The sequence below is a fragment of the Sinocyclocheilus grahami genome, unplaced genomic scaffold, assembly GCF_001515645.1.
Source record: "Sinocyclocheilus grahami isolate Dianchi unplaced genomic scaffold, SAMN03320097.WGS_v1.1 scaffold57.1, whole genome shotgun sequence".
Lineage (NCBI taxonomy): Eukaryota > Metazoa > Chordata > Actinopteri > Cypriniformes > Cyprinidae > Sinocyclocheilus > Sinocyclocheilus grahami.
In genome coordinates this window covers 916,580-940,128 of record NW_015505236.1, presented here as the reverse complement: position 1 = coordinate 940,128, position 23,549 = coordinate 916,580, and the positions used below count along the sequence as shown (strand labels likewise).

The following is a 23,549-nucleotide window of genomic DNA, read 5'->3' as shown; positions in this document are numbered from 1 at the left end:
GGTTGGATGTACTGCCAAATTCTCTGAAACGCCTTTGGAGACGGCTTATGGTAGAGAAATTGGACATTCCTGCAGTCAGCATGCCAATTGCACACTCCCTCAAAACTTGTGACATCTGTGGCATTGTGCTGTGTGATAAAACTGCACATTTCAGACTGGCCTTTTATTGTGGCCAGCCTAAGGCACACCTGTGCAATAATCATGCTGTCTAATCAGCATCTTGATATGCCACACCTGTGAAATGGATGGATTATCTCGGCAAAGGAGAAGTGCTCACTAACACAGATATTAGCCCTATTCGCACGGGATTAGTATTACCTGGTGACCTCCAGTCATTTGTAATAATTGCGGAGGTTGTCTGTGACCTTAATCCCGTGCGAATCAGCACAAAACTATATTAGTTTCTTTTTTTTAAATCCATCTGGACCATAGAACGGGACTCTCAAAGCCTTGACATCTGGGTATCTGGGAGACAAGTCAGTAAAATCACAGGCTTCGTTTATCCCGTGCGAATGCACCACACGAAATTCAGATGTGGGGGGGGGTAATTTCAAAATCACACAAGGTCCCCAGATAATACTAATCCCGTGCGAATAGGGCTTTAGACAGATTTGTGAACAATATTTGAGAGAAATAGGCCTTTTGTGTACATAGAAAAAGTCTTAGATCTTTGAGTTCAGCTCATGAAAAATGGGGCCAAAAACAAAAGTGTTGCGTTTATAATTTTGTTCAGTGTAGTTTGAGGTGGATATAAAACATTCAGAGTTGAAACTCTAACATACCTGAGGTTGTTATAGTTTTCTGTGGGAAGTTTTTGCAACACTGTCCGCAACTGTTTTAATTTTTCATCTGTTTCTTTTTCTCTAAAAACAAAAATTAAAGACAATTTAAATGGTGCTTTAACACCATTGATACAGAAATAAACAAGTGCATGGACAGACTTACGCTGCAGCTTTGAACCAGTCATTATAAAGCTCAAATGTCATGAGCGGTTCAGGCAACTCTCTCAAGTAACACTTAAGAGCACCTGCAAAGACAGTACAAACAAAACCAAATTAAATATGGGTATATCAATATAGCACGCAGATGTTTAAGCTGCATTTAATCATTTTTAGACAGTCCCCATTTACTATTAGTGTATAAAAAGAGCAGCTTGGACATTCTGCTGAGGTTAATTTTTTTGTTTTCCACAGAAGAAAATCATACAAGTTTGAAGCGACATGAATAAATGATGACTGAAATGTTCCTGTAATAGACAATGAGGTCCTAGCAACATTTTATATGCTGCAGTTTGTCACCTCAACCACATATTGCAACCACATTCAGAGTAACACAAAGCACTTTTCCCAGTATTGTCAGTTAAGGCATCAGCTAACGCTAAACTCATGCAAACAAAGTTACCGTCACATAAAACACACAAAAAAGTTGCTATGGCTCACCTGCGACAGCATGTGGGTCATAGCTGAACTCATTCTGGTCAACAGTCCCTGAATCCAGACAGCTTTTCAGTTTTTTTACAACAGATGCAGCAGCTGCTAGCCTGAACAAACCCTATAAGACAGTTGTAAAGATAGATAATAATAATAATAATAATTTGTTGCATTTATATAGTGCTTTTCTAGGCACTCAAAGCGCTTTACATGGTCAGGGGGTATCTCCTCATCCACCACTAGTGTCCAGCATCCACCTGGATGATGCGACGGCAGCCATAGTGCGCCAGAACGCCCACCACACACCAGCTTATTGGTGGAGACGAGACAGAGTGATGAAGCCAATCAGCAGATATGGGGATTGTTAGGAGACCATGATGATCAGAGGCCAATGGGCAAATTTGGCCAGGATGCCGAGGTCACACCTCTACTCTTTTCGAAAGACATCCTGGGATTTTTAATGACCACAGAGAGTCAGGACCTCGGTTTAACGTCTCATCCGTAGGAGATAGTGAGAGATTGTTAAGATGAGAGTGGAGAAGTGAAACACTATACTGATGATACTGGGCATGCAGTTATGTGGGTGTGCAATTATCTGTGTGTAAGTGCAGATGTGACTTTTAAATATGCATGTTTGAGTGCTCACCTCTTCCCTGAGTCCTGTACGTAGCAGCATGCTGACACACTCCTCAATAGGGACAGCAATCTTTCTTTCACAGCTCTCAAGGTGAGACAGCAGAGGCTCTCCAAAAACCTTTTTCTCTGATGAACTCAATTGGGGCTCTTCAAACAGACAAATAATTAATTTCAAAGTCGTGATAATGCTGCTGTCTGTGTAACACGTGAATATTTAGATGTTTTAATCACTGCTAATCACCCTTTTCCTTACCTGTGTAGCTGTGACTCTCTTTGAGCTCGGTTATGTTTTTCTCAAGGAATTCATGAGAGGCCTTGTGATATTCAGCTTGTAGCTCTAGAAGCTGTCAGAAGGGCAAAAAAACAAGCTTAAACATCCTTTTTCAATTTACTGACTGAAAACATCCCAAGCAGTCATCCCGGGACAACTGAATGGCAATAAGCAGACAAGATATTTATTTATAAATAAAAAAATTAATAAAAAAAATAATACATACATATAATACAAATAACATTAAATGTCAAACAGTTATATACACTAAGTCTACTGAAAAATAAAATAAGATAAAAGGGGCAAAATATACAAATAAATAAATATTTATTAAACAAAATACAGATAATGTAAAGATAACTCAAGTTTTATGTTATGTTTATTATGTTAATGATGATAATGATCAATGATATCTTGTGTAATATGAGTTAAAAGGAACACAATTCTGACATGGTATTGGTGAAAAAGGGCATTACTGATGGGCCTGCGGGGCTGCAAATGGTTGAGAAACACTGAGTAAGGACATAGGTACTCACACGGATGAAGTAGCTGGCGTACTCATCTTCTTTAGTGGCAAAATGATAGAGGTCTGCAGAGTACTGATCCTGAGAAAAAGAAAATGTGTTGTTTTATTGATTTCCTGGCTGTGCATTCCTTGAAAATACAGAGCTCTCTTCTGATGAAACCACACATTTCATGTTGACTCGCCAACCCACAAATATGTTTACTGACTTTTTGTAAAAGCACCCTAGGTTAGAACAATCTGAAGAGAACCTCTTTCATGTTTCTGGTTTGAGATCAGCTAGCAGGAAGTAGTAGGTTATAGAATGAGAATGACAAAATATAGTCCAACCATGACAGCTCTCAGAATAGTTTTAGCACGTTATATACAGTATATATCAATGCTAATGTATTTGTTCAAGTATGGACTTGCTACTGCCAGTAGATCCACAAACATGCTACTGTGAACATGTAATAAAATGCTGCTGCTACTGCTGCATGAATAGGCATACATAAATCCCATAGCAGATCTAGACAGGTGGAGCTGGGGGAGGTGGAGGGTTCAGAGGAACTCAGCAAACACTGAACCAGACTATTTAAATGTTGAACAAACTGGTTAATTAGGTGCAGAAACAGGCCAGTCAGCTTGTACCATTTAGTAAATCATGAGATTGCGCCATCTAGAGTTTCATGACTGAACTAGATATTAAATTGGCCACAATAGTATAATAAATCTGTGACTAGTGAAGAAACCGACTTTATGCAAGCATAACCTTTATAGACTCCAGTCTTTTCCAGGCCTCCTCTACATCCTCTCGTAGTCCGTCTTGCTTGGCCTGTGGGCCTGTGCTGGCCTGAGATCTAAAAGTGAGACACAGATTGTGTAAATGTTCATGACACAATCTTCATAAAAGAGGATCGTAAAGAAATGATGTGATTTACATTGAAGGAGAAGTTGAAACATATTTTGGTCATATTGTTCAAAAAAAAAAAATCACCTGATGCGAGCATTATTCCAGTCTGTTGTAAGTTTAGCAAACTGTTTCTTGTTTTTCAAGATCTCTGGCAGGTCCTCCTGCATGGATAACATCGGTCATGAATGGATCATGAATACTGCCTGTTTCAGTTCATATAGTTTGATAGTAAGAAAAAAACTACCTCACTGAGCTTATTCAGAGGCACAAGAACAACTTTTTCCAACTTCATCTCAAAGTCAGCCAGAGTCCGTGCCAGGAAATTTTGCATAAAGCAGCACATTTCCAGAACTTTTCTGCAGGAAAGTTCAGGTGTGTAAAGGGTGTATTTCCAAGGCAACTCTGCTGTATTGTTTATTCACACAATGTTAAAACATTAAAATATTAAAATATTCACCTTATGGAGGAATCGCCATCAAAATCCTTAAAGCTCTCAGCCATACTGACAGACAGCATCATGAGGGGTAACTTTTTCTGTAAATAATCAAAGTATGAATGAGTTATGTGAGGAAATTAGGAAGTATTGCATGGCATGATTTTTGATAGTTCTGCTTTAGAACTATCTACTTACAATAGTTTACATGGGTATCACAGTTAAAGGGCAATGTAAAATAATTGTGTAAATTCATGACACAAGACAAGATCCAAAGGAAGAAAAAAAGAGGGCAAACTGAGCAACCTGAGCAGATTTTCCACACTGAATCTTGTTTTACAAAGAAACAGAAAAGAATAATGTTCTTGAGGAAAAAGAAATCGAAGGCCTGTATTTAGCACTTATGAGCAGCTGCCACACATTCAAAGCATATCCAAAACTTTTCTGTCCAGACATAATCATCCACATATACAGACAAAACGAAAACCTCAGAAGACAGATTCAGGGACTCTCCATCAGCAATTTGGGATTAGGTTTCTTAACAAAATGGTAGGCCCAGATAAACTATTGGAAGAAATCCCACCTCCATCCAGTGTGATGGTGGTCCATGTAGATGATCTTCACAGCCACAGCATTTCATCATATGTCTTTTTGAACGCTACTTATTTTTCATATGCAGCAACTGCTTAATCTGCTTCAAAATCTAGTCCAACACACGTACAAACCACATGATTGAATAGGGGGTCAGTTTACCATCCTTCTCTCTGAGTCCAGTCCCTGCTGACTCTGCAGGCAGCCTACCAACTTCTTGTAGATGATCTGGGCAGCTTTCTTTGCTGGCTCCACACGCTGTTCAACCTTAAAGCAACCAGATGGAGCATTTATTTACAGGGCCTTGTATTCATATTCTGCTAGCACAGCTTGTGTGTATGTAGGCATCTCAAAAACGGTGCCATATGCAAATTTATTAGTTAAGGTGTAATAGCGGTGGAAATGCCTCACCAAAACAAGATCCTCTGAGAGAAGATCAGTTGCATCCTGTGACCTACATTAAAGAAACAATTACCGTGAACATTACTTACATAATACAGATGGCAAGCTATATGATGCTGCAGCTGTGTTGATATTTTGACCAACAGCATAACTGTAAATGTATAATACTGCTTAATTATAAGCAACAAGTTATTTACTGAGTAAATTGGATTGAATTGGTTCAGTGAATGATTCAATGACTCACTCGTCATGACCGTTTTGTTCCTCAAAGAATCAGTGTTTTTGAACAATTGACTCACTCATGAAGACAGTGGCTGCATCTGAATATGCTTCCCTACTATTTAGTAGGTGAAAAACAGTATGTGAAAAGTGTAGAATGTCTAAATTCAAAAGATTCATAAAACAGTAGGCAAAAAGTACACAGACAACCAGCTACTTCAAGCAAGATAGTGAAGTATCGGCGCTTTACTATCCCATAAGGCCACGGGAGAGTATTAGTGAATGAGTATTAGTTGATAGGTTACATGATGATAACAACATGACCATTGTGCTACATTGGGATTTCATTCCTGCTACACACATTCATATACAGAGTTTATTCATTTACTTTTTAAATGGTCACAAAGTATTATGTGATTTTTGATGCAGCCAGTGTTTCTGAATTTAATCAGTGTGTATAAACAAATCCATCGAATTAATGATTCAATGACTAACTTACAAAGAGAGACACTTTTAACCAGCCACTGCTAATAACAGACTGACAGTGATGCAAACAGTGAAAAATCCCAGTTTTGTTGGACAGCAAAAAAACTCATCCAGATTAAGGACTGCATCCTCTATGCTTTCACTTTTCTCATTTCCTCCTTGTTCTACTTTGTACTTTTCTGAACGATGGCGGAAACATTGTATTGCTAGCACATCTCGTGTTTATTGCATCTGCTAAATGAATAAATGCAAATGTAAGATCTTAAATCACAAGAAATTCAACAGTTGCAAAAGTTGCCAACCGCTGTGACCTAAAGCAGCTAAAACTAAAATTAGAGAGCCACGGCTGCTGTAGAAAACAGGCCAAAGTGGGTAGAGGGGAAGTGGACTGTGGGCTGAAGCGCAAACCATTTTACTCTCTCGCTTTTATCCACGATCTGTTGAGCAGCAAGTATGAGTAGATACACAGAACACAAATTCTAGCCTGAAATATCATCAGAGACAGATAAACGATGTAATTTCCTACATTTGCAACATCATCCAAGAACACAAAAAACATGAGAAGCCATTTTTGTGTCGCTGAAGTGGTGACCGGGTTACACTGCGATTGCATCAGATATTCTTGTTATCCCTGTGTTTTTAAGTCTTATTAGTCTGTGAAAAGGATATGACGTTATTCATATTTTTTACAGCGTAGAAATCTTTTGTAACAACATATATTTACCATCACCCTCGCTGAATAAAAACATTATTTCTTTAAAAAAAATCTTACTGACCCCCATCTTTTGAACACTATAGTAGTGTACATTCAGTATGTCAATTACAAAATACTTGTCATTTTATCGCTGGCTTTATTGTATAGGCTGTTCCATAGGACCAAAACAAGCACATGCAGTACGTGGTATACGTTTTCAGCTTCAAAGGTCACACAAACAATTTTATCAGCGTGGTATTGTCTCTGCTTTGAGTCTGGGGTTAAGAAGTTTATTAATATCCTGTTAACGTCATATCAGTGCAGACTGCAAGACTAGCATCTTGTTCTGTGCAACCTGCAGATGTGCTCTCCACCCTCGCAAGCTAAAAATTGACACCTTTTATCGTGACCTTTTTCAACACAATCACCTAATCACACCGTCATGCTAGTTAGACTCTACATAATAACAATTATATTTAAGCTAGGCACAGAGAGCGTGAATGTCAATGGAATCTAAGATCTAATATTGTTTGTAATAATCGTTGTCATGACATTTTATTTTGAGGCTTGAACAAGGCTTGAACCGAAATAAAATTACCAGTCAATGTAAGAAAGAAGTGCTGAAGTTATAGAAATATAAATTAATGAACAATTATACTGTTATCAAATTAATGTTTTCACCACAACAGACGATGAAACAAACCACCTTCTTCACTTCAGACTACCTTACACCACAAAGAGCTCATATTAGGAGAAATAAAACAGCTATCAATAATATGAATATTTTGTTTTGTTACAAAAGATAAGCAAGTATACTGCATAAAACAGTCACTTAGTCACATGTAGTGTCATTTCAGTAACACTGTCACATAAAACACCACAAACATAGTCTGAAAGCAACAAATGAAAGTACTTACTTCCCCCCATTTCCAAACTGTTTTAAGATGTTAAACTGCTTTAGCATGATCGTGAAGAATCTGTCGCCTTCAAGTCCTTATTTCGTACATGCAGGTCAAGAGTATAGTTTCATTTGATAAAGAATATTGCTCTCTGAAGTCAGTAAACAGGCATGTCATTCAGACATGTGTCAGCAACAGTCTCAGCTTAACTGCTTCACATTTGTGTGCACACCTCATTGACTTGGAGAAAGAGGAAGTTACCAAATGCATAAGAGGAAAGACATTTTCATATCATGCGGTGAAAGTCATGCAGTCCTCTCTGAGCCACAGAGAACACTGAAGTAGATTTGCACAGCACTGAGCATTCATTTGCTATGTATTGTATATAAACAACTGCCAGGAGTGAGGTGGATGGAGTAAGAGGCTTTATATACTAGAAAGAGAATATGAATTAAATATTACTATATTACTTCTATATACATCTGTGTTCATCGTAAACAGGGTATAGTTGCTTCACCATATAGTTAACTTTGTGGCATTAATGAATGTTCCTTTCATTACCTTACGTTTGGCAATCAAGTGTGAATTGTCCATCAGATTACAACCATTAAATATGCACTGTTTGTATGTGCAAACAGCAGGATGTGAAAGATAGGTGAAAGGGGAAATGTTTTTTCATATAATTTATGGTGGAGTGTCATCACAAATGATCATCTTTAGGGAAACACTGTGGCTAAGACTATGAACTGAAACCAGTGGAATGTCCAAGTAAACATGCTATGGGGGAAATAGAGCCTCCTACAGGGGGCCCGCTGCAACAGAAAAATACAATATCGTTTCTAATGTATGCATGTATGTATAAATAAATAATTCATGGTATACTGGCTCACGCAAACTATGGTTAGTGACTCGGTTCGGCAAACTAAGGTTTTTGATTCGCCAGAGTCAGAACATTGTATAAAAAACGTATTATTTTAAATATTTAAATACCGCGGACTGATCTCAGATATTTACATTAAAAAAACGTTATCGATTCACTTTAGAATAATACACTTTTGCTCAGTTATTATACACAATATTGAAAACTGGAAAACATCTATTCGTGTAACAACGGGCGCATATAATTGGTCCTTTTACATCCCCGTTGAGAAAAGCAACGGGAACACGTGACATTTGCTGTTCGGCTTCAGGATATGAGGAAACTTAGCATGTTTTTATTAAATGATCTCTAATATGTAAATAATCGATTATAAATGTGATTAACATGCCTGGGTCTAGTCCTCACAACCATTTTTCCAGCCTCTGGATTCTCACCGTACAGATTTATCATAGCCTTAGAATAAATATGCTATCTAAATGAACTTTTCAATGAAGGAAAAAAATGTATATTCGACTAGCTTATCAATTTTTTTCCCCAAATCTCAACCATCACTACATTAATATTGTGAATTCAATATCCCTGTGCTGAAATGCAAAAGTATTGACTGACAAAGAGAAAACACTTATTCATTTATCAATTTATTTATTTGTATACAACAAAGTTTCAAATAAGGAATTCCACTGATTTCATATCAACACCCCATGTAAATACTTATTTCAGTGCTGGTGAATGCTTTACAAATGTTAAAATACTTTGTAAATAATTGTGTTTAAGAACTGGAAAAAAATGTTGCAACATGAGCATCATCAATGTTATGTAATATTGCTTTCCTTAAATGGTAAAGGCAAGTCAGGTCCCAGCAATGGCTAAAGCATAAAACTCTTCAAAATACTACGAGGACACACCAGTGAGACTGAACAATGGTCCCACCTCAAGAGAAATGGAAAACCCCTGAGTAAAGGGGCATTATAGAAGATGATGAATGCAGAGACAAGCAACAGCTCCATCAGCTGTGCTGAAGCAGCTACTTTAATACTGTCCTGTTTATAGCGATGCCTTTTTCTGTGAGATTGCATTAGATTGTGTTTAAGTAACATTAACATTTTAAATTATGTAACCTGCAGCATTAGGTTCCAACATGCCCTAATTTCACAAGGTAACAACCAAAATACCCTTCTATTAACCTTTAAATGACTACAGATGCATTTTGCACTTAAACAGGATGAGGCCACAAAGATTGACAAAAGACAGTACAGTAGAAGGGCTGATGTTGTTCTTTACATAAAAAGACAAAATGTCAAGTTAGTGTTGGACTGTGCCACACTACAACCTGCTTCATTCTTCCCTATCAGCTCCCCTGCAACCCTACCTCACTCTTCCATAACATCCCACTCTAATGTAATGGTGATAACATCATAGAAATGTAGAAATTAAGAGTAAACTCCAGCAGCTTTAGAGTCTGCGCACAGTGAATGTGTCAGGGGAAGGATAAGGTGAGTGAAGTTTGCTGGTATGTAAAATTAAAAACCCAACAAACTCCAACACCATACACCACCACCCATTTGACTTCCTATAAATGTCCAAATCTTCCAACCTTGGATTGATGGAAGGATGACATGTACAGATTCCCCTGAGCAGTCTCCTCTAAATAACTAGTCCCCTTCCCTCCCTCCCCAGAAAAGCCCTGTCCTGTGTGATGATGATTGGACTAGCGTTTCGACTTTGCCTCTTCTGCTTCTTTTCCTGGAAAAAAAAAAGCAGAGAAACAGACAAGATCAGTGTCATTATTAGTTATTAAAGGGATAGTTCACCCAAAAATAAGGAGTTTTTGGATGGACCATCCATTTAACTAGTCCATCAGTAATATCTTGAGGCGTACACAAACTTTTTACTATGAAAAGCCAAAAGTCAATCTTGATTGAGGGCCTTGACCCAGAAGTAAATGCATTATATCCATTTATTATATTAAATGTACAAATTAATTTATATTCTCTACATTTTGTAAGAAATTTGTCTGCCTCGACCAAACTTCCACTCCAATTAAACTATTCTCCTCTCTCTACAAAGAGCTTAATTATCATAGAGATAATTCTTTAAATAAATAATAATAATCCTATAGCGTGGGAGCGGCAGTAGGCCATCAAGAACCACCTGCTGACCAAAAGGGTACTTGAATATAATTGCACCTTAACATTTGGTTGTTTCCACCCGAAAGACTACCAAAGACGTGGGAACGGAAGACTATCACTTTCATTGTTATCCGCAATTTACATTTAAGACAAAACTTCATTTACATGCGGGAAGATGAAGGTAATAGAGTATAAAATGTTTGAGCTTAGGATGTTCGTGGTTCATTCTGACTCCGTTGAACCCAAATGTACTACATGTACTTTGTCACTGATATGCTGCAATAAACATCTTCATCGAGATCTTCATCGTCCTCATCATTTTTCTTACCATTTATAATAGTGAGTTTCATTGGGGAAAAAAAAAAGTTAAAAAGAAAGATATACTTCACTGCTTAATTTTTTTTGTATGGCAGGCCATATCAATATATATTTTTGTTTGTATAATAAAATAATATAATTTTTTTTATGGTAAGCAAGCCATATCAAAGGTTATTATGGGCAAACTTTGGCCCACTGGCCCTGGTTTGGACATCTCTCAACATGTACACACCACAAATTATATTTATGTTATCATTAGCTATATTTCCATCCACCTATTTTTATGGTTATTTTTATTGTGCATTTTGGGATATTGCATAAAAAAAAAAAAAGACAGAACACTGAATGGAAATACCAAGATACACATAAATTCTAAAAAAGCTCATAAAAAATGTATGCGCTCAATTGAGTCGGTTAAATTTTTTAACCGATAAGAAAGCATGCCCATAAACTACAATGGAAACACATTTACCTAATAAATTCCTTGATGCACACCAAAAAAAAAGTAATGTGACCATGGGACGGCATAACTGGTCCAACCAGCGTACCGTCTCACTAGATGGAAACGGTGCTTTATTTGCAAATGTTTTTTGTGATATTCCAGTTTTGTGCATAAGTTAAATTCGCAACTTTGGATGGAAGCATAGCTATTGGTTGATCTCTCATTAGAAAACATAATGCTATCAGTTCACCTTTCCTTAGCTCTTCTCGCTTTCTTGCTGTGTCCTCCCTCTGCTTTTTTATAATGGCCAGCCTGGCCAGGTCTGCCCTGGCCTGCTCCGTCTTCCCCTCTAGATGCAGCTTCATGTATCGCTCCTTAGCCTTCTGTTTTTCAATCTCCTCTCTATACAAGGAAACACATAAATAAAGCAATAAAACAACAGTTTATTTGACTCTGAGGTTCTCAAGTATATGTTGTCCCACATACCTTTCCCGACGTGAGAGCTCTTTAGGTGCATTGACATCTATTTCCACAACCTTCTTACTCTTTTGGGAGACCCTGTTCGGATTCTCGATTTCAATCAGTCCTTCTACTCCTTTCCTTTTAGGCTGGTTCAAGAGAGAACAAATCAAGAAAAAAACTTCATAAATCAGAAACAGCCTCTGCAACACTATCACCATCTTATATTAAACTATTTCCCTAATAACAAATTATCATATTAATGTAAGGTTAGTTGACTCAAATGAAAATTCTCTCATCAATTACCCACCCTCATGCCATTCAAAACCCACATGACTTATATTCATATTTGGAACACAAATGAAGATATTTTTTATATTCTCTCATTATTTTTGTCCATCAATTAAAAGTCTTTATAACCAAGTAGCATTAAAAAGTAATGAAAATTCTCTCATCAATTACCCACCCTCATGCCATTCAAAACCCACATGACTTATATTCATATTTGGAACACAAATGAAGATATTTTTTTATATTCTCTCATTATTTTTGTCCATCAATTAAAAGTCTTTATAACCAAGTAGCATTAAAAAGTACAAAAAGACATTGTAAAAGTAAAGCATATGAATCCATATGAAAAAGCAGTTCCAGGTTTTCTGAAGAGACATGATCGCTTAATATAATGAACAGATTTAATTTAGAACATTGATCAACACACAAACACAGAGTACATCAAAATATTATAAACAGCAGCTCAACTCTACCTGCTTAGGCTAATACACTAGAATAAGCCTCTTTGGTTCTCATGTAAAGCCAGTTTGAGCTTATGTTTATCATATCTGAGGTGCTGTATGTATGTGGGTTGATCAATGTTTATAGGTGAATCAAAACCTAAAATTGAATCTGTTCATCTTATAAAGCACCTGTCTCTCTTCCGAATCCTTCGATTAAAACACTTGTTTCATCACATGGATTACATTTACAATGTCTTTATAAATATTTTTAAACATTTTGGTTGTGTAGAATCAGTGGAGGAACAGAAATGTCCCAGGTTTCATTTTTAAAAATCTGTATTCACGTTTCAAAGATTAACCAACATCTTATGGGTTTGAAAACAAGGGTGAGTAAATAACATTTTTCCTTTCTGGGTGAACACTTTAGGTGAATTTAATTCGAATGTCATACTTCATCATCACTGCTGCTCTCCTCTTCAGATTCTGATGAACTTCCACGTTCAGCCCCTTCATTTTCTTCCTAGACCCAAATGAATCAGAGTTTTCATTATACAAATTGATGCTCAGCAAACAACACCTTCACTGTACCACTTTCAAGAGTGTGTGTGTGTGACAGAAGATGAACACTAGTGCACTCACCATTTCCTTCTGCGCTCTCATCTGCCGATCAATCTCCTCAGGGTTGCTGAACTGCTTCCCACGGCCCTTATGGCTTTTTTTGCCTACGGTGGTGGGCAAGGTAAAATAAAAATTAAATACATTAAACATATTTAAAAAGAGCGATAATAACACTACATGCGGCTACGTACTACCACAATCAGGCTAAGCATGAATAAGAATGGTCGATGAAGCTGTAACACTTCTCAGACAATCCATGTGGCTGCGCTGGCCCAGCATGGCCTGAGGTTTGTTCTCGGGTTCATACACCGTGATTTACCCATTATAGAAAAGCTCTAACCATTAACAGTATCCTCTAGGACCATATCCTAGACCTTCACTTCCAATTTCCCTTTCATACGTTGTTTTTACTACAATACTGGCTCTGGCGGAATAAGTTACTGGAAACCATTAGAGAGCGATCAAGCAAGCACGCGACACTCACCTCCTCTCGGCATTGTTGAAACACTCTGTGGCGATGAAAACCCTCAGGAAATAAAGAAGAGTATGTTTGGTCCTAAAATTAAATATACCCGAAAGGACTGAATAACTTTACTGTGTTCTGTGAGCCTTAAAATGGGCTGTTTTAAAGTTAAATATGACGCGACCTCGCCGAGCCACACTGCTGAAAGCACCAGTTTGCCGCTTCCTGAGAGTGACGTCAGGCGAGGCGACCGTCCTGTTGATGATTGACGGCTGGGCTGGCCAATCAAAATCCCAAATAGTTTCTACGACAGAGGAAGTTAGCCAATGCGATGGCATGATCTATTCATATCATTATATGCAGTGTTGTTTTAATAGTTTATATATCATTATAGAATTATATAATGATATAGCCTATTATATTACATCTTTTATTTAATAGTTTATATATAATTATATAATGATATATTATATTTAGTGCTGTCAAACGATTATTCGCATCCAAAATAAAAGCTTTTGTTTACATAATATATGTGTGTGTACTTTGTATATTTATTATGTATATATAAATACACACACTTACATGTATATATTTAATAAAAATATGTTCTGTTTAAACATTTAAAATATGTATATATAATATCAATTATATTAATATTAATATTTACATTTAATCATTTAGTCATTTAGCAGACGCTTTTATCCAAAGCGACTTACAAATGAGGACAATAAAAGCAGTCAAAACTAACAAAAGAGCAACAATATATAAGTGCAAATGACAAGTCTCGGTTAGCCTAACGCAGTACACGTAGCAAGGTGTATGTACTGTATATATATATATATATAACCTTTATTTGACCCTCTAACTCTAGCACTTTCTATTCTATTTTAATTCTATTTTATCTATATTTATCTTTTTATTAAAAAAAACAACAAACTAGCTTTCTATTTTTTCTATTCTATCTACTTGTTTTTCTTTGTGGGTGTGTGTGTGTATATGTGTGTATAATATATATAAATATATATATATATATATATATACACCTTGCTACATGATCATTTGCACCTTTTTTTGCACATACATACATACAAACAAAAACATATACACACACACATATATACATATATATACACACACACACACACACACACAAAGAAAAACAAGTAGATAGAATAGAGAATATAGAAAGCTAGTGTTTGTTTGTTTTTTGTTGTTTTTTTAAAGGAAAAAAGAAGATAAATATAGATAAAGTAGAATTAAAATAGAATAGAAAGTGCTAGAGTTAGAGGGTCAAATAAAGGTGGAACAGATGTGTTTTTAGTCGTTTCTTGAAGATGGTTAAGGACTCAGCTGCTCGGATTGATTTGGGCAGATCATTCCACCAGGAGGGAACAGTTAATGAAAAAGTCAGTGAAAGTGATTTTGTGCCTCTTTGAGATGGCACAATAATACGCCTTTCACTTGCAGAACGCAAGCTTCTAGAGGGCACATAACTCTGAAGTAATGAATTTAGGTAAATATATACATGGAAATATTTTCAAAATATATACTGTATGTGTGTATATTTATATATACATAATAAATATACACAGTATACACACATATATTATATAAATAAAAACTTTTATTTTGGATGCGATTAATCGTTTGACAGCACTAATTATATTATATCTTGTATTATAGTTGCAGTTTTAATTTTAATGTTTTAGTCGTGCTTGTCACTTTTAATAGTTCTATTATCTTTCTTTTTATTTAAGTTTTAGTTTTACTAGATTGAGTATTTCAACTTAAACTTATTTCAGTAAGTTGCCAAGGCAACATTTCTATTTTTTTTTATGTTTAAGCCATTCATCCATTTATCCAATATTTTAATTATTTTGTCTTCATTTTAATTACAAAAATGTTTTTAAAAATAGTTTCAGTTAACAACACTGATTCATGTAGATTCAATTAAAAGGTAAACATTTGTGTATATAGGCCTATAGCACATAAAACCAACATAAATATAAAATAACATTTCTAAGAACATGGCATTCAAAATCCTTTTTATTGTCTCAGACATCCTTATTTCTCAGTGGTTTTGCTGATTGTGCAATTATTTTGTGTAATTTATATGCAAGAGTTAGAAAGTAGGAAAATCTAAAACCTCACTCAATATAAGACACTAATATTCATAATACGCATAAGTAAACAAAATATGAGTAACTGAACATAAATGTCCCAAATTTCAGCTTTCTCCTCTGTTTATCTTTTAGGATTGATTGCCACATCACCATGATGTTTCTGCTGAGTGTCTTTGTGTTTCTTTCGGCTAATAAAGATGAATGATGCAAGGGCAAGAAATATTCCAGCAGTGATCAGCTCTCCTCCAGCCATGTAAAAAATCAGTTCATAGTTCTTGTATTTATCCACCAAATAACCTATGGGGAAAAATACATGAAAGAAAACATTATTTACTACATTTACCAATTTATCATAAAATGACCATTTCATGAGGGACGATTCAATCTAATACATGTTTTCATCATAACTCACCAGCAGAGGGAGGTCCAATCAGCACAGCCACTGCCTCAATAAGAAGCACTAGGCCAAGTGCACTGGAAAAACCGCTTTTTCCCACAATACCCATTAGCACTTCAAACTGCAGAGCACCCACCATGCCATAAGACAGCCCGAAGAACACACAGAAGATAACTAGCCCCTTATAGTCTGTGTTTGTAGCTGAACAAACATCTGTTAGGCCATTGAAGAGCAAGGCAAGGCTGAAGAAATAAGACATCTTGGGTCGGATCCATTTTAAACTGGCCACTATGCCACACGTGGGACGAGCAAAGATGTCAATAAATCCTATAATAGACAACAAAAAGGCAGCATCCTGGTCAGGCACTCCTTGGTCCTTAGCGTAGTTGACTAGTAGAATAGTTGGAACAAATAGGCCGAGGACAACTATACATTTTGCAATAATATAGATAATAAGCCCTAAGTCAGCAAGTACACTGAAGTCCAAAAGCTTCTTTTTACTGGGCTTTTTATCATTATTGTTTTCACAAATGATATTCTCTTGTCCAGCCTCAGGAGGCAGCATTTCCTTGAGCTCTTGGGAACAGGCTATCGCTTTCCTTTCTTTGCATTTCAGGGGTCTCATAATTGCTCCACAGGCGCAACAATTGAGCAGAAGACCACCAGTGATGAGAAAGCCTCCTTTCCATCCATAGTGGTTGAGCAGCAGTTGTCCTAATGGAGAAAGAGCTGACAGAAATACAGGGCTTCCAGCTGCTGCCAGTCCATTGGCAAGTGGTCTGCGTTTGTCAAAATAAGACCCCAGCATAATCAGTGATGGTTGGAAGTTTAAAGCCAGTCCAAGACCTTTATAGAGACAAAGGCATTATTCATTCAAAATATGGAATTTAACAACTCTGTCATTAACAACTTATGGACTCGGTTTTATAATAGTATTTTTTTGTTTATAAAACAAAGCTTTGTGTTGTGTATACTATAGTAATATCAATACCCCCAATGTTCGATTCTCCTTTTTAAAAAATGTAAACTAGTCAATTTTTTTAATCAAAATATAAATGTCATGTTGTTAGTCTGAATATCAGCACTATGATATTGTTACATTGTTACGCCAGTAGGTGGCGACATATTACTTTCTTGACATGTTGTTCCAAAGCTTTTTCTTTTCTTTCACAGAACAAAAAATAAGATATTTTGAGAAACTTCTCAGAAACCAAAACTGTTTGATTCGGAGAATTATTCAAAATATCTTCTTTTATGTCCCATGGAATAAAGAAAGTCATAAAGGTCTGGAACAACATGAGAGTGAGTAAACGATAAAAGAATTTTAATTTTGGGGTGAACTATCCCTTTAACCAGTATTGCATTTGCTCATATTCAGACTAACAGCACAATTGTGAGTGTGATATTTCTTATAACATTTTTATCCGATATTAAGTTTTTTTTAAGCAGACTTAATGACATGCTGACAGTTACTAATGAAAATATTTAAGTCAAAGCAGACTGGGTGTAGTTCCCAAATGAATCAGTGTATTTGAACGAATTGGATGAACGAAAGATTCAATGACTCACTCACAAAGACAGTCACACATCGCCACCTACTGGCGTAACAATGTAACATACTGTCACTAAAAACGCTCATTTCATAGCAAGACCGAAACTACAATCTGTCTGGAACGCACAAATAAGGACAAGCAGAGTAATACAAACAGTGAAAAGTCAGTTTGAGCACTGAAACTAACTGTTTATAGATTTATACATTTTTGATATGAAATGTCTTTTAGTTACCTGTAATGACACCTGCAGTGAGATAAAGCTGGATAATGTTAGTAGAGAAAGATGCAATTATCATCCCTCCTGAGGCCAGAAATCCTCCAACCAACATCACTGGCCGGCATCCAAATTTATTAACCATGATGCTGGAGATTGGACCTGGATTAAATTAACATAAATATATTGAGCATTAAGAAGAAGAAGATAAGATTTTTCTAAAACATGTAAAGGTTTTATAATTCAATTTATAGTATCTTACCTGAACCATACAGCATTGCTAATATTATAGATGAAATCCAGGCTGTGTCACTGTATCCACAGTCAAACTCCTTCATCAGTTCTTTGAAATACACACTTATAGCTTTTGGGAAGGCATATGAGAAGCCAGTGATGACAAAACATCCAAGCAGAACGATCCAGCCCCAGCCACCATCTGGGGCACCTACCGTCTCTCGATCCTCTACAATAATTCCCATAGCTGCTCAGGCCTCCAAAAGAGAAGACATAAAAGGTTTTTGATATACTTATATGTAGAATTTAAAAAAAAAAACGTGATCAGACAGAACAAATTCTAGCAATTTCAATTTCAGATGAAGCACTCCCGAACATGTGCTGCTGTTCAAGAACCTGCTTCACATTTGCAGAGGAAGTTAGTACATGAGTACAAGACACATGTTTCCCTTCACCTCCAGGAAGTACAGTCATAGGTCAATCCTACTCATTACTTGACTGACACATAATGTATCATATTGAGTAAATATCAGAAACTTTGATCATGAAGTTTCTTTTAAGTTTTTTTTATCTAGTGACTTGTGTTATAGTTGATTGAGTCTTCAAATGCCAAGTTCCTGGTACACCTCACATTTTATTCTTGCTTGCTTGTTGCATCACAAAACATATGGAAATGTGATTAATTTAACAGTATGCATTATTTGTACGATGATGAGGGAATACATTCAGGGTGTGGATACTTTTACTCTTGTGCATTACTGTAATATTTCTAAAATGTTCATTTTAAAAAGTCTGGCTGTTGACGTAACCAGACATCTGACAGATTACAATTGGGACAGACTGTTAAAGTTACTACTTTAAAATTTTACATTACTGCAATTCATCAATATGCTATTGTAAAATTCTGATTTAAATCAAGACATCTGACCTCTATACAATAAATATGCTTTTTACTCCACTTCTTTGTATCGAGCAAATGTGTAGAGCTCACAGTATTTAAAATCATTTCTATTCATTTTGTATTAGTGTTCATAACACTACATTGTTTTACAGAGTCTCTAGAATTATTCTGAAAGTTTTGCATAACCATATAGACTCTAAATGTAACATTTGTATATCACAATTAATGAAACCACCAGGATGAGTGGTTATAAGAACAAGTGAAATCCAGATGCTTTTACCTGGAAGATTTAAAATCTTCATAGATAAATAAACATATCATCTTGAGAACAATTATTTGATTGTTTTTTAAGATACTTGAAACACAAGTAATTGTCTTACCTGGCTTTTGAAATGGCAGAAAATTTCTTCAAGTAGCTGTATGATCTACCTGGCCTTCTTAGTAGACATAATGTATATGATCTAGATACATAAGGCACTAAATCTTGTCATCAAGCAAGCCCCATTGCACTGTACATTTGAATTATTTTAAAGCATAATCTGCTAAATAAACCTGCTGGTGCACCTCCTTCCTTGCCTTGTACTCACTGCTAATAATCTGTAATTAATCTGCTCACAAAGTCTCTTATTTATAGGTAATGAGGTGAAATTCCTGGACAGTACAAGTGGTATTACAGAATTATTGTTTGGCTGTTTACTTGTTTTGTCAGTACAGTTACTTGCACAATGCATTTTCATTCTAAAAACCACACAGAGTCATTACACTGATGTAAGTAGTTTGGATGTGATACAATAACAAGTGTTCTTTTATTGTTTTGGAAATCTGGAGTTTAACAGTTTGACAGGTACGCTTTTGAAAAGTCAAATTACATAGTAGAAAACCTTTGCCATAAAATTGGTACAACAATTATTATAATTCAAAATGTATTTGGTTTATAATTATTAAAGAAGAAGAAGAAAAAAGCCAGATCTAGAATTTTCTACCTTAGGCGTGTAATACGTGCCTCACATTCCATATGAAAATCCTCTTAAATCAGCATGTACATGTTTAAACCTTTACAGCTCTTGGCTAATCTTACTGTTGAACCAAAGAAAGAGTGTAATTGTTTTGTTATTTGAATGCACATTCAGATCTACACATGCTGAAAGGTTTTGGGACTGTCATGTAAGAGCACTTACTGGGGCCAAAGGAATGAGGATTTGGTATAATAACTGGCTATAAGACAAGTTATTGTGTTCTAAACACATTATAAGTGAGCTTCAGCTGATTTTATGTAATCTGAAAACATTTTGTTGAATTCAGATGTTTTTTTTTTATAGTTTTGAATGTATTTCCAATGCAACAGTTATTTTAAGGCAAAATAAACAGAAAATGCAAAAATGTGATTACCTGAAATTATTCATTAAAACTGAAAAAAAAAAAAACTATTCTTTTTCACATAATTGGCGATGAAACAGTACAAAATTAAAAAAGGAAATATACAAAGTGATATAAAGAATTTTTTTTTAAATCAATTGCGTAATATGTAAGTGATATTTAAATACTGTCTTGCAATAGATCCACCAATTTTATTGTAAAATCCCTATACTGTATATACACATAAAAAAGACTGAATCCCCTTTATTTCCTTTCATCACTTCTTTCTCCGAGAATTACTCCTCACATCTTCAAGTTCCTTCTGTATTAGATGCGTTTCTGCTGTTGACTCTGAAAGCTTAAAGGAAAAAAGTTAAATCACTTTGCAGTTTGCGCAGTGTAATTAATAATTGTATATAGATTTAGCCAACATATTTTTCAAGCTATTGTGGCTTCACTCACCATTTCAAGAAGAACCTCAATCTTTAGCCTGAAGAGATTATTCTCCTCTTCTAACTGTAGATTCCTTTTCTTCAGTCGCTGTACCTCTTTTCCTGATACATTACCTCCTGACTCTGTGATTGAGAAAGACATTCCTTACATTCCTTAAACAGGTTAGCTATCATTACATTTAATTGATCATTTTATACCTGAAATCCACTGGCCATCTTCAAATGTCAAGCTCTGGACGCCAATATTCATCACCGGAGATCCATATTTCAGACCTAATTCAATCTCCCGTGTTGACCGATCCAGCTGATAAAAACAATAAATGATCATTTGGCTTCTAAATACTTAATTTTTGATTTAAAATGCATCTTAAAATGCAACAGAAAATTGTACTTACTGTATGTAGATTGGAAAGGGATGCAGACTTACGAGGTGGTGTTTTTTTGGGACTGAAAATGTTCCCAAACAAGGGCATTTTTGAGGTAAATAGTCAGACTTTCCAACCTGCATCAACATAACAATTCAATACATGGCCTTTTTGTCCACATCAGGCTAATTACAGTTGTCCAGTTAAGAAAGTCAAAGGCAATTATTCTTTATTTCAAAATGGCAATTAAATAAGGTATTAATAAGATGATAAAACAAAACAAAATAATAATAATAAGGTGATTACCTTTATCTTCGAGAGACTAGTTACTAGCAATCAGCTAGTTATAAATACATATTCTTCAACACATCGATCGAGCACAACATTGTATTTTAAATAAATGCATGTACTTACGCTGCTGCTTTAGTTTCTCCTCACACTGCTTCAACGATGCTCCTGAAAGCCAAAGAAATGTGTAAACAAACGGCTAATACCGGAGGAGCCTAGCAACGCCGGAAGTTAAATTTTACAAGTTAAAAGTACCTTTTCAAATAATGCCCTACATTTAATTATGAGACATTTCTAAGGCTATTTTAATTTGGTGGTGAATTTTCGAGAGAAAATGCACAGATTGCACCACTGTTATGATTCAGTATTATTATGCTTTGTCTTTCTTGAGAAGCCTTCCTAGATAACCATAAGTCTAAAATCTAGACATATTCATGTCAGGACAGCCCTCTGACCATATATATATATATATATATATACCTCTGACACTCTCTAAAAATAGCAAATAATAATAATAACAACAAAAACAAGAAGAAGAAGAATTCTGTGGTATACCCACTGATCTATATATATTATTCTCTATTATAGATCAGTGGGTATTCCTCAGATATCTTGTAAAGTACATAGAAATGCGCATTAAGAGGCATAAAGTGCTGTTGCTCTGCCCACTTCTACTTTCATTAGGCTGTTAAAATAATTTTGAATACTTACTGACATGCTGAATGAGCTCCATTGTGTGAATAATATTATAATAGTTGACCACTGATGCCCCGGTTCCATTTTACTACACAAGATGATTCATTTTGGAGAGGCAATCGTTTAAAATCACTAAACATGTTGGGAAAATATATATTACAAATACTTGCACAATAACTAAATATTAGCTTTGATAGACAGCTATGAAAATCACTATGGATTTATTTCATTCTGTTGACGTGATATAGTCTCAGCAACTGTTAATTGTAGGCTAATTTAAAAAATTGAGTAAAAAAATATTTATTTATTTCATGTACGCTTTCCTACAAACTAAAAGGTAAACATAATATAAATATATAATGATGCTATAATATCTAAATAATAATAATACAATTGACCTCTAAACCAGAATGTCAATTGTAGCTGAATTAAATTAACAGACAATACACTTTTTTTTTTAAATTATTATTATTTTTTTCAAATAAACGCAAGATTTTTGGAGAAGGGTGTTCCTGCACAACCAGAGGCTGCAGTTTCAGGACCGCAGTTCTAGGACCCTGGTGGTTTAGTTTGTAGTAATGTTTGTACATGTTGTTAAAGATATTGAATCTCAGACACATTTTTTTTTTATTTCAATTGTGATTTTTGATTTATAAATGCATCAGATGTTAATTACAAAGTGTGTAATACCTTTTAACAATTTTAAATTTAAATGAATTTACACTTAAAATATAAATGAAAAATGTATTTCAGTCTTTAAACAACTGAAAAAGTGGAGTACCTTAAGTCTTAGTTTCTTGAAATATACTGTATATTGATTAGCCCCCTTAAGTTTAACTAGCTCATTATCAGGTATAATAAAGATGGAATCAAATGAAATCAGCATTTGCGGTCACTAAATTACAGCCAGATATTTAAAAGTTTGTAGAGAGGCAAGAGGCAAGACACAAGACTCAAGAATGGTTCAAGAATGCATATTTATATACTGTATATACTCATTTTTGCAATAACACATAATACAACATCATAAAAAAAGACCCCCTTTTCCATCAGTTCCAAAAGAGAGAGAGAAGGGGGGGCGTCCTCACTGCTTATCTGTAAATAAGAAACATTTGCTTTAACATGTTTAACTCTGTAATATATATTTCTGATTTAACACTTATGCACTGTTGGGGTTGTAGAGAGAGAGAACCAAACAGAATAATCATGTTACTGACATCTAACTCCAAACTCCAAATTTAAGTATATAAGAGCAAAACCCACAAACTGAACATTCTCTCTTCTTTCCTCAATTGTTTGTCAATCCGGTAACACTTTATATGAAGCCTGTATTTATAATACATTATAAGGGTTTTCTTAAGGCATTATAATTAATGCATAAAGCATTACAAAAAAGCTTAATAATATGTTGTATCATCTCATAAATAATCATAACCTTTATAATACTTACG

At 35.3% G+C, this 23,549-nt stretch overlaps 4 protein-coding genes across 5 annotated transcripts in view; all 4 read right to left on the bottom strand.

Moving 5' to 3' along the window:
• sh3bp1 (SH3-domain binding protein 1) overlaps positions 1-7,673 on the bottom strand; it is a 10,927-nt gene extending 3,254 nt beyond the window's left edge. Inside the window, exons 1-13 of the mRNA XM_016270718.1 lie at positions 7,495-7,673; positions 5,188-5,230; positions 4,939-5,043; positions 4,210-4,286; positions 3,997-4,108; positions 3,837-3,913; positions 3,612-3,699; positions 2,874-2,942; positions 2,320-2,410; positions 2,077-2,213; positions 1,440-1,551; positions 946-1,027; positions 783-863 (exon numbers count right to left, since the gene is read on the bottom strand). Of these exons, the coding sequence (XP_016126204.1) occupies positions 783-863; positions 946-1,027; positions 1,440-1,551; positions 2,077-2,213; positions 2,320-2,410; positions 2,874-2,942; positions 3,612-3,699; positions 3,837-3,913; positions 3,997-4,108; positions 4,210-4,286; positions 4,939-5,043; positions 5,188-5,230; positions 7,495-7,541 (1,121 nt within the window). The 5' untranslated portion in view covers positions 7,542-7,673. The remainder of the gene's footprint in view (positions 1-782; positions 864-945; positions 1,028-1,439; positions 1,552-2,076; positions 2,214-2,319; positions 2,411-2,873; positions 2,943-3,611; positions 3,700-3,836; positions 3,914-3,996; positions 4,109-4,209; positions 4,287-4,938; positions 5,044-5,187; positions 5,231-7,494) is intronic.
• A 1,334-nt stretch (positions 7,674-9,007) lies between these two features.
• On the bottom strand, positions 9,008-13,761 carry pdap1a (pdgfa associated protein 1a). 2 transcript variants are annotated; one of them, XM_016270532.1, is made up of 6 exons: positions 13,541-13,761; positions 13,078-13,160; positions 12,890-12,958; positions 11,732-11,856; positions 11,496-11,647; positions 9,008-10,099 (listed from the first exon to the last, which is right to left on the bottom strand). In XM_016270532.1, the coding sequence occupies exons 1-6, from the start codon at positions 13,551-13,553 to the stop codon at positions 10,065-10,067; spliced, it is 477 nt and encodes a 158-aa protein (XP_016126018.1). In that variant the 5' UTR covers positions 13,554-13,761; the 3' UTR covers positions 9,008-10,064. The 2 variants fall into 2 exon arrangements, with proteins under 2 accessions (XP_016126018.1, XP_016126019.1); XM_016270533.1 differs by having other exon boundaries at positions 11,732-11,853.
• Positions 13,762-15,600: 1,839 nt separating this feature from the next.
• Positions 15,601-19,492, bottom strand: slc16a8 (solute carrier family 16 member 8). Its single transcript, XM_016270717.1, has 5 exons — positions 19,322-19,492; positions 18,069-18,297; positions 17,825-17,968; positions 16,055-16,885; positions 15,601-15,939 (listed from the first exon to the last, which is right to left on the bottom strand). The coding sequence occupies exons 2-5, from the start codon at positions 18,283-18,285 to the stop codon at positions 15,764-15,766; spliced, it is 1,368 nt and encodes a 455-aa protein (XP_016126203.1). The 5' UTR covers positions 18,286-18,297; positions 19,322-19,492; the 3' UTR covers positions 15,601-15,763.
• A 970-nt stretch (positions 19,493-20,462) lies between these two features.
• On the bottom strand, positions 20,463-21,665 carry LOC107584208 (protein chibby homolog 1-like). Its single transcript, XM_016270716.1, has 5 exons — positions 21,529-21,665; positions 21,145-21,251; positions 20,948-21,053; positions 20,760-20,872; positions 20,463-20,655 (listed from the first exon to the last, which is right to left on the bottom strand). Exons 2-5 carry the CDS (start codon positions 21,220-21,222, stop codon positions 20,575-20,577), a joined length of 378 nt encoding a protein of 125 aa, XP_016126202.1. The 5' UTR covers positions 21,223-21,251; positions 21,529-21,665; the 3' UTR covers positions 20,463-20,574.
• Positions 21,666-23,549: the final 1,884 nt, after the last annotated feature.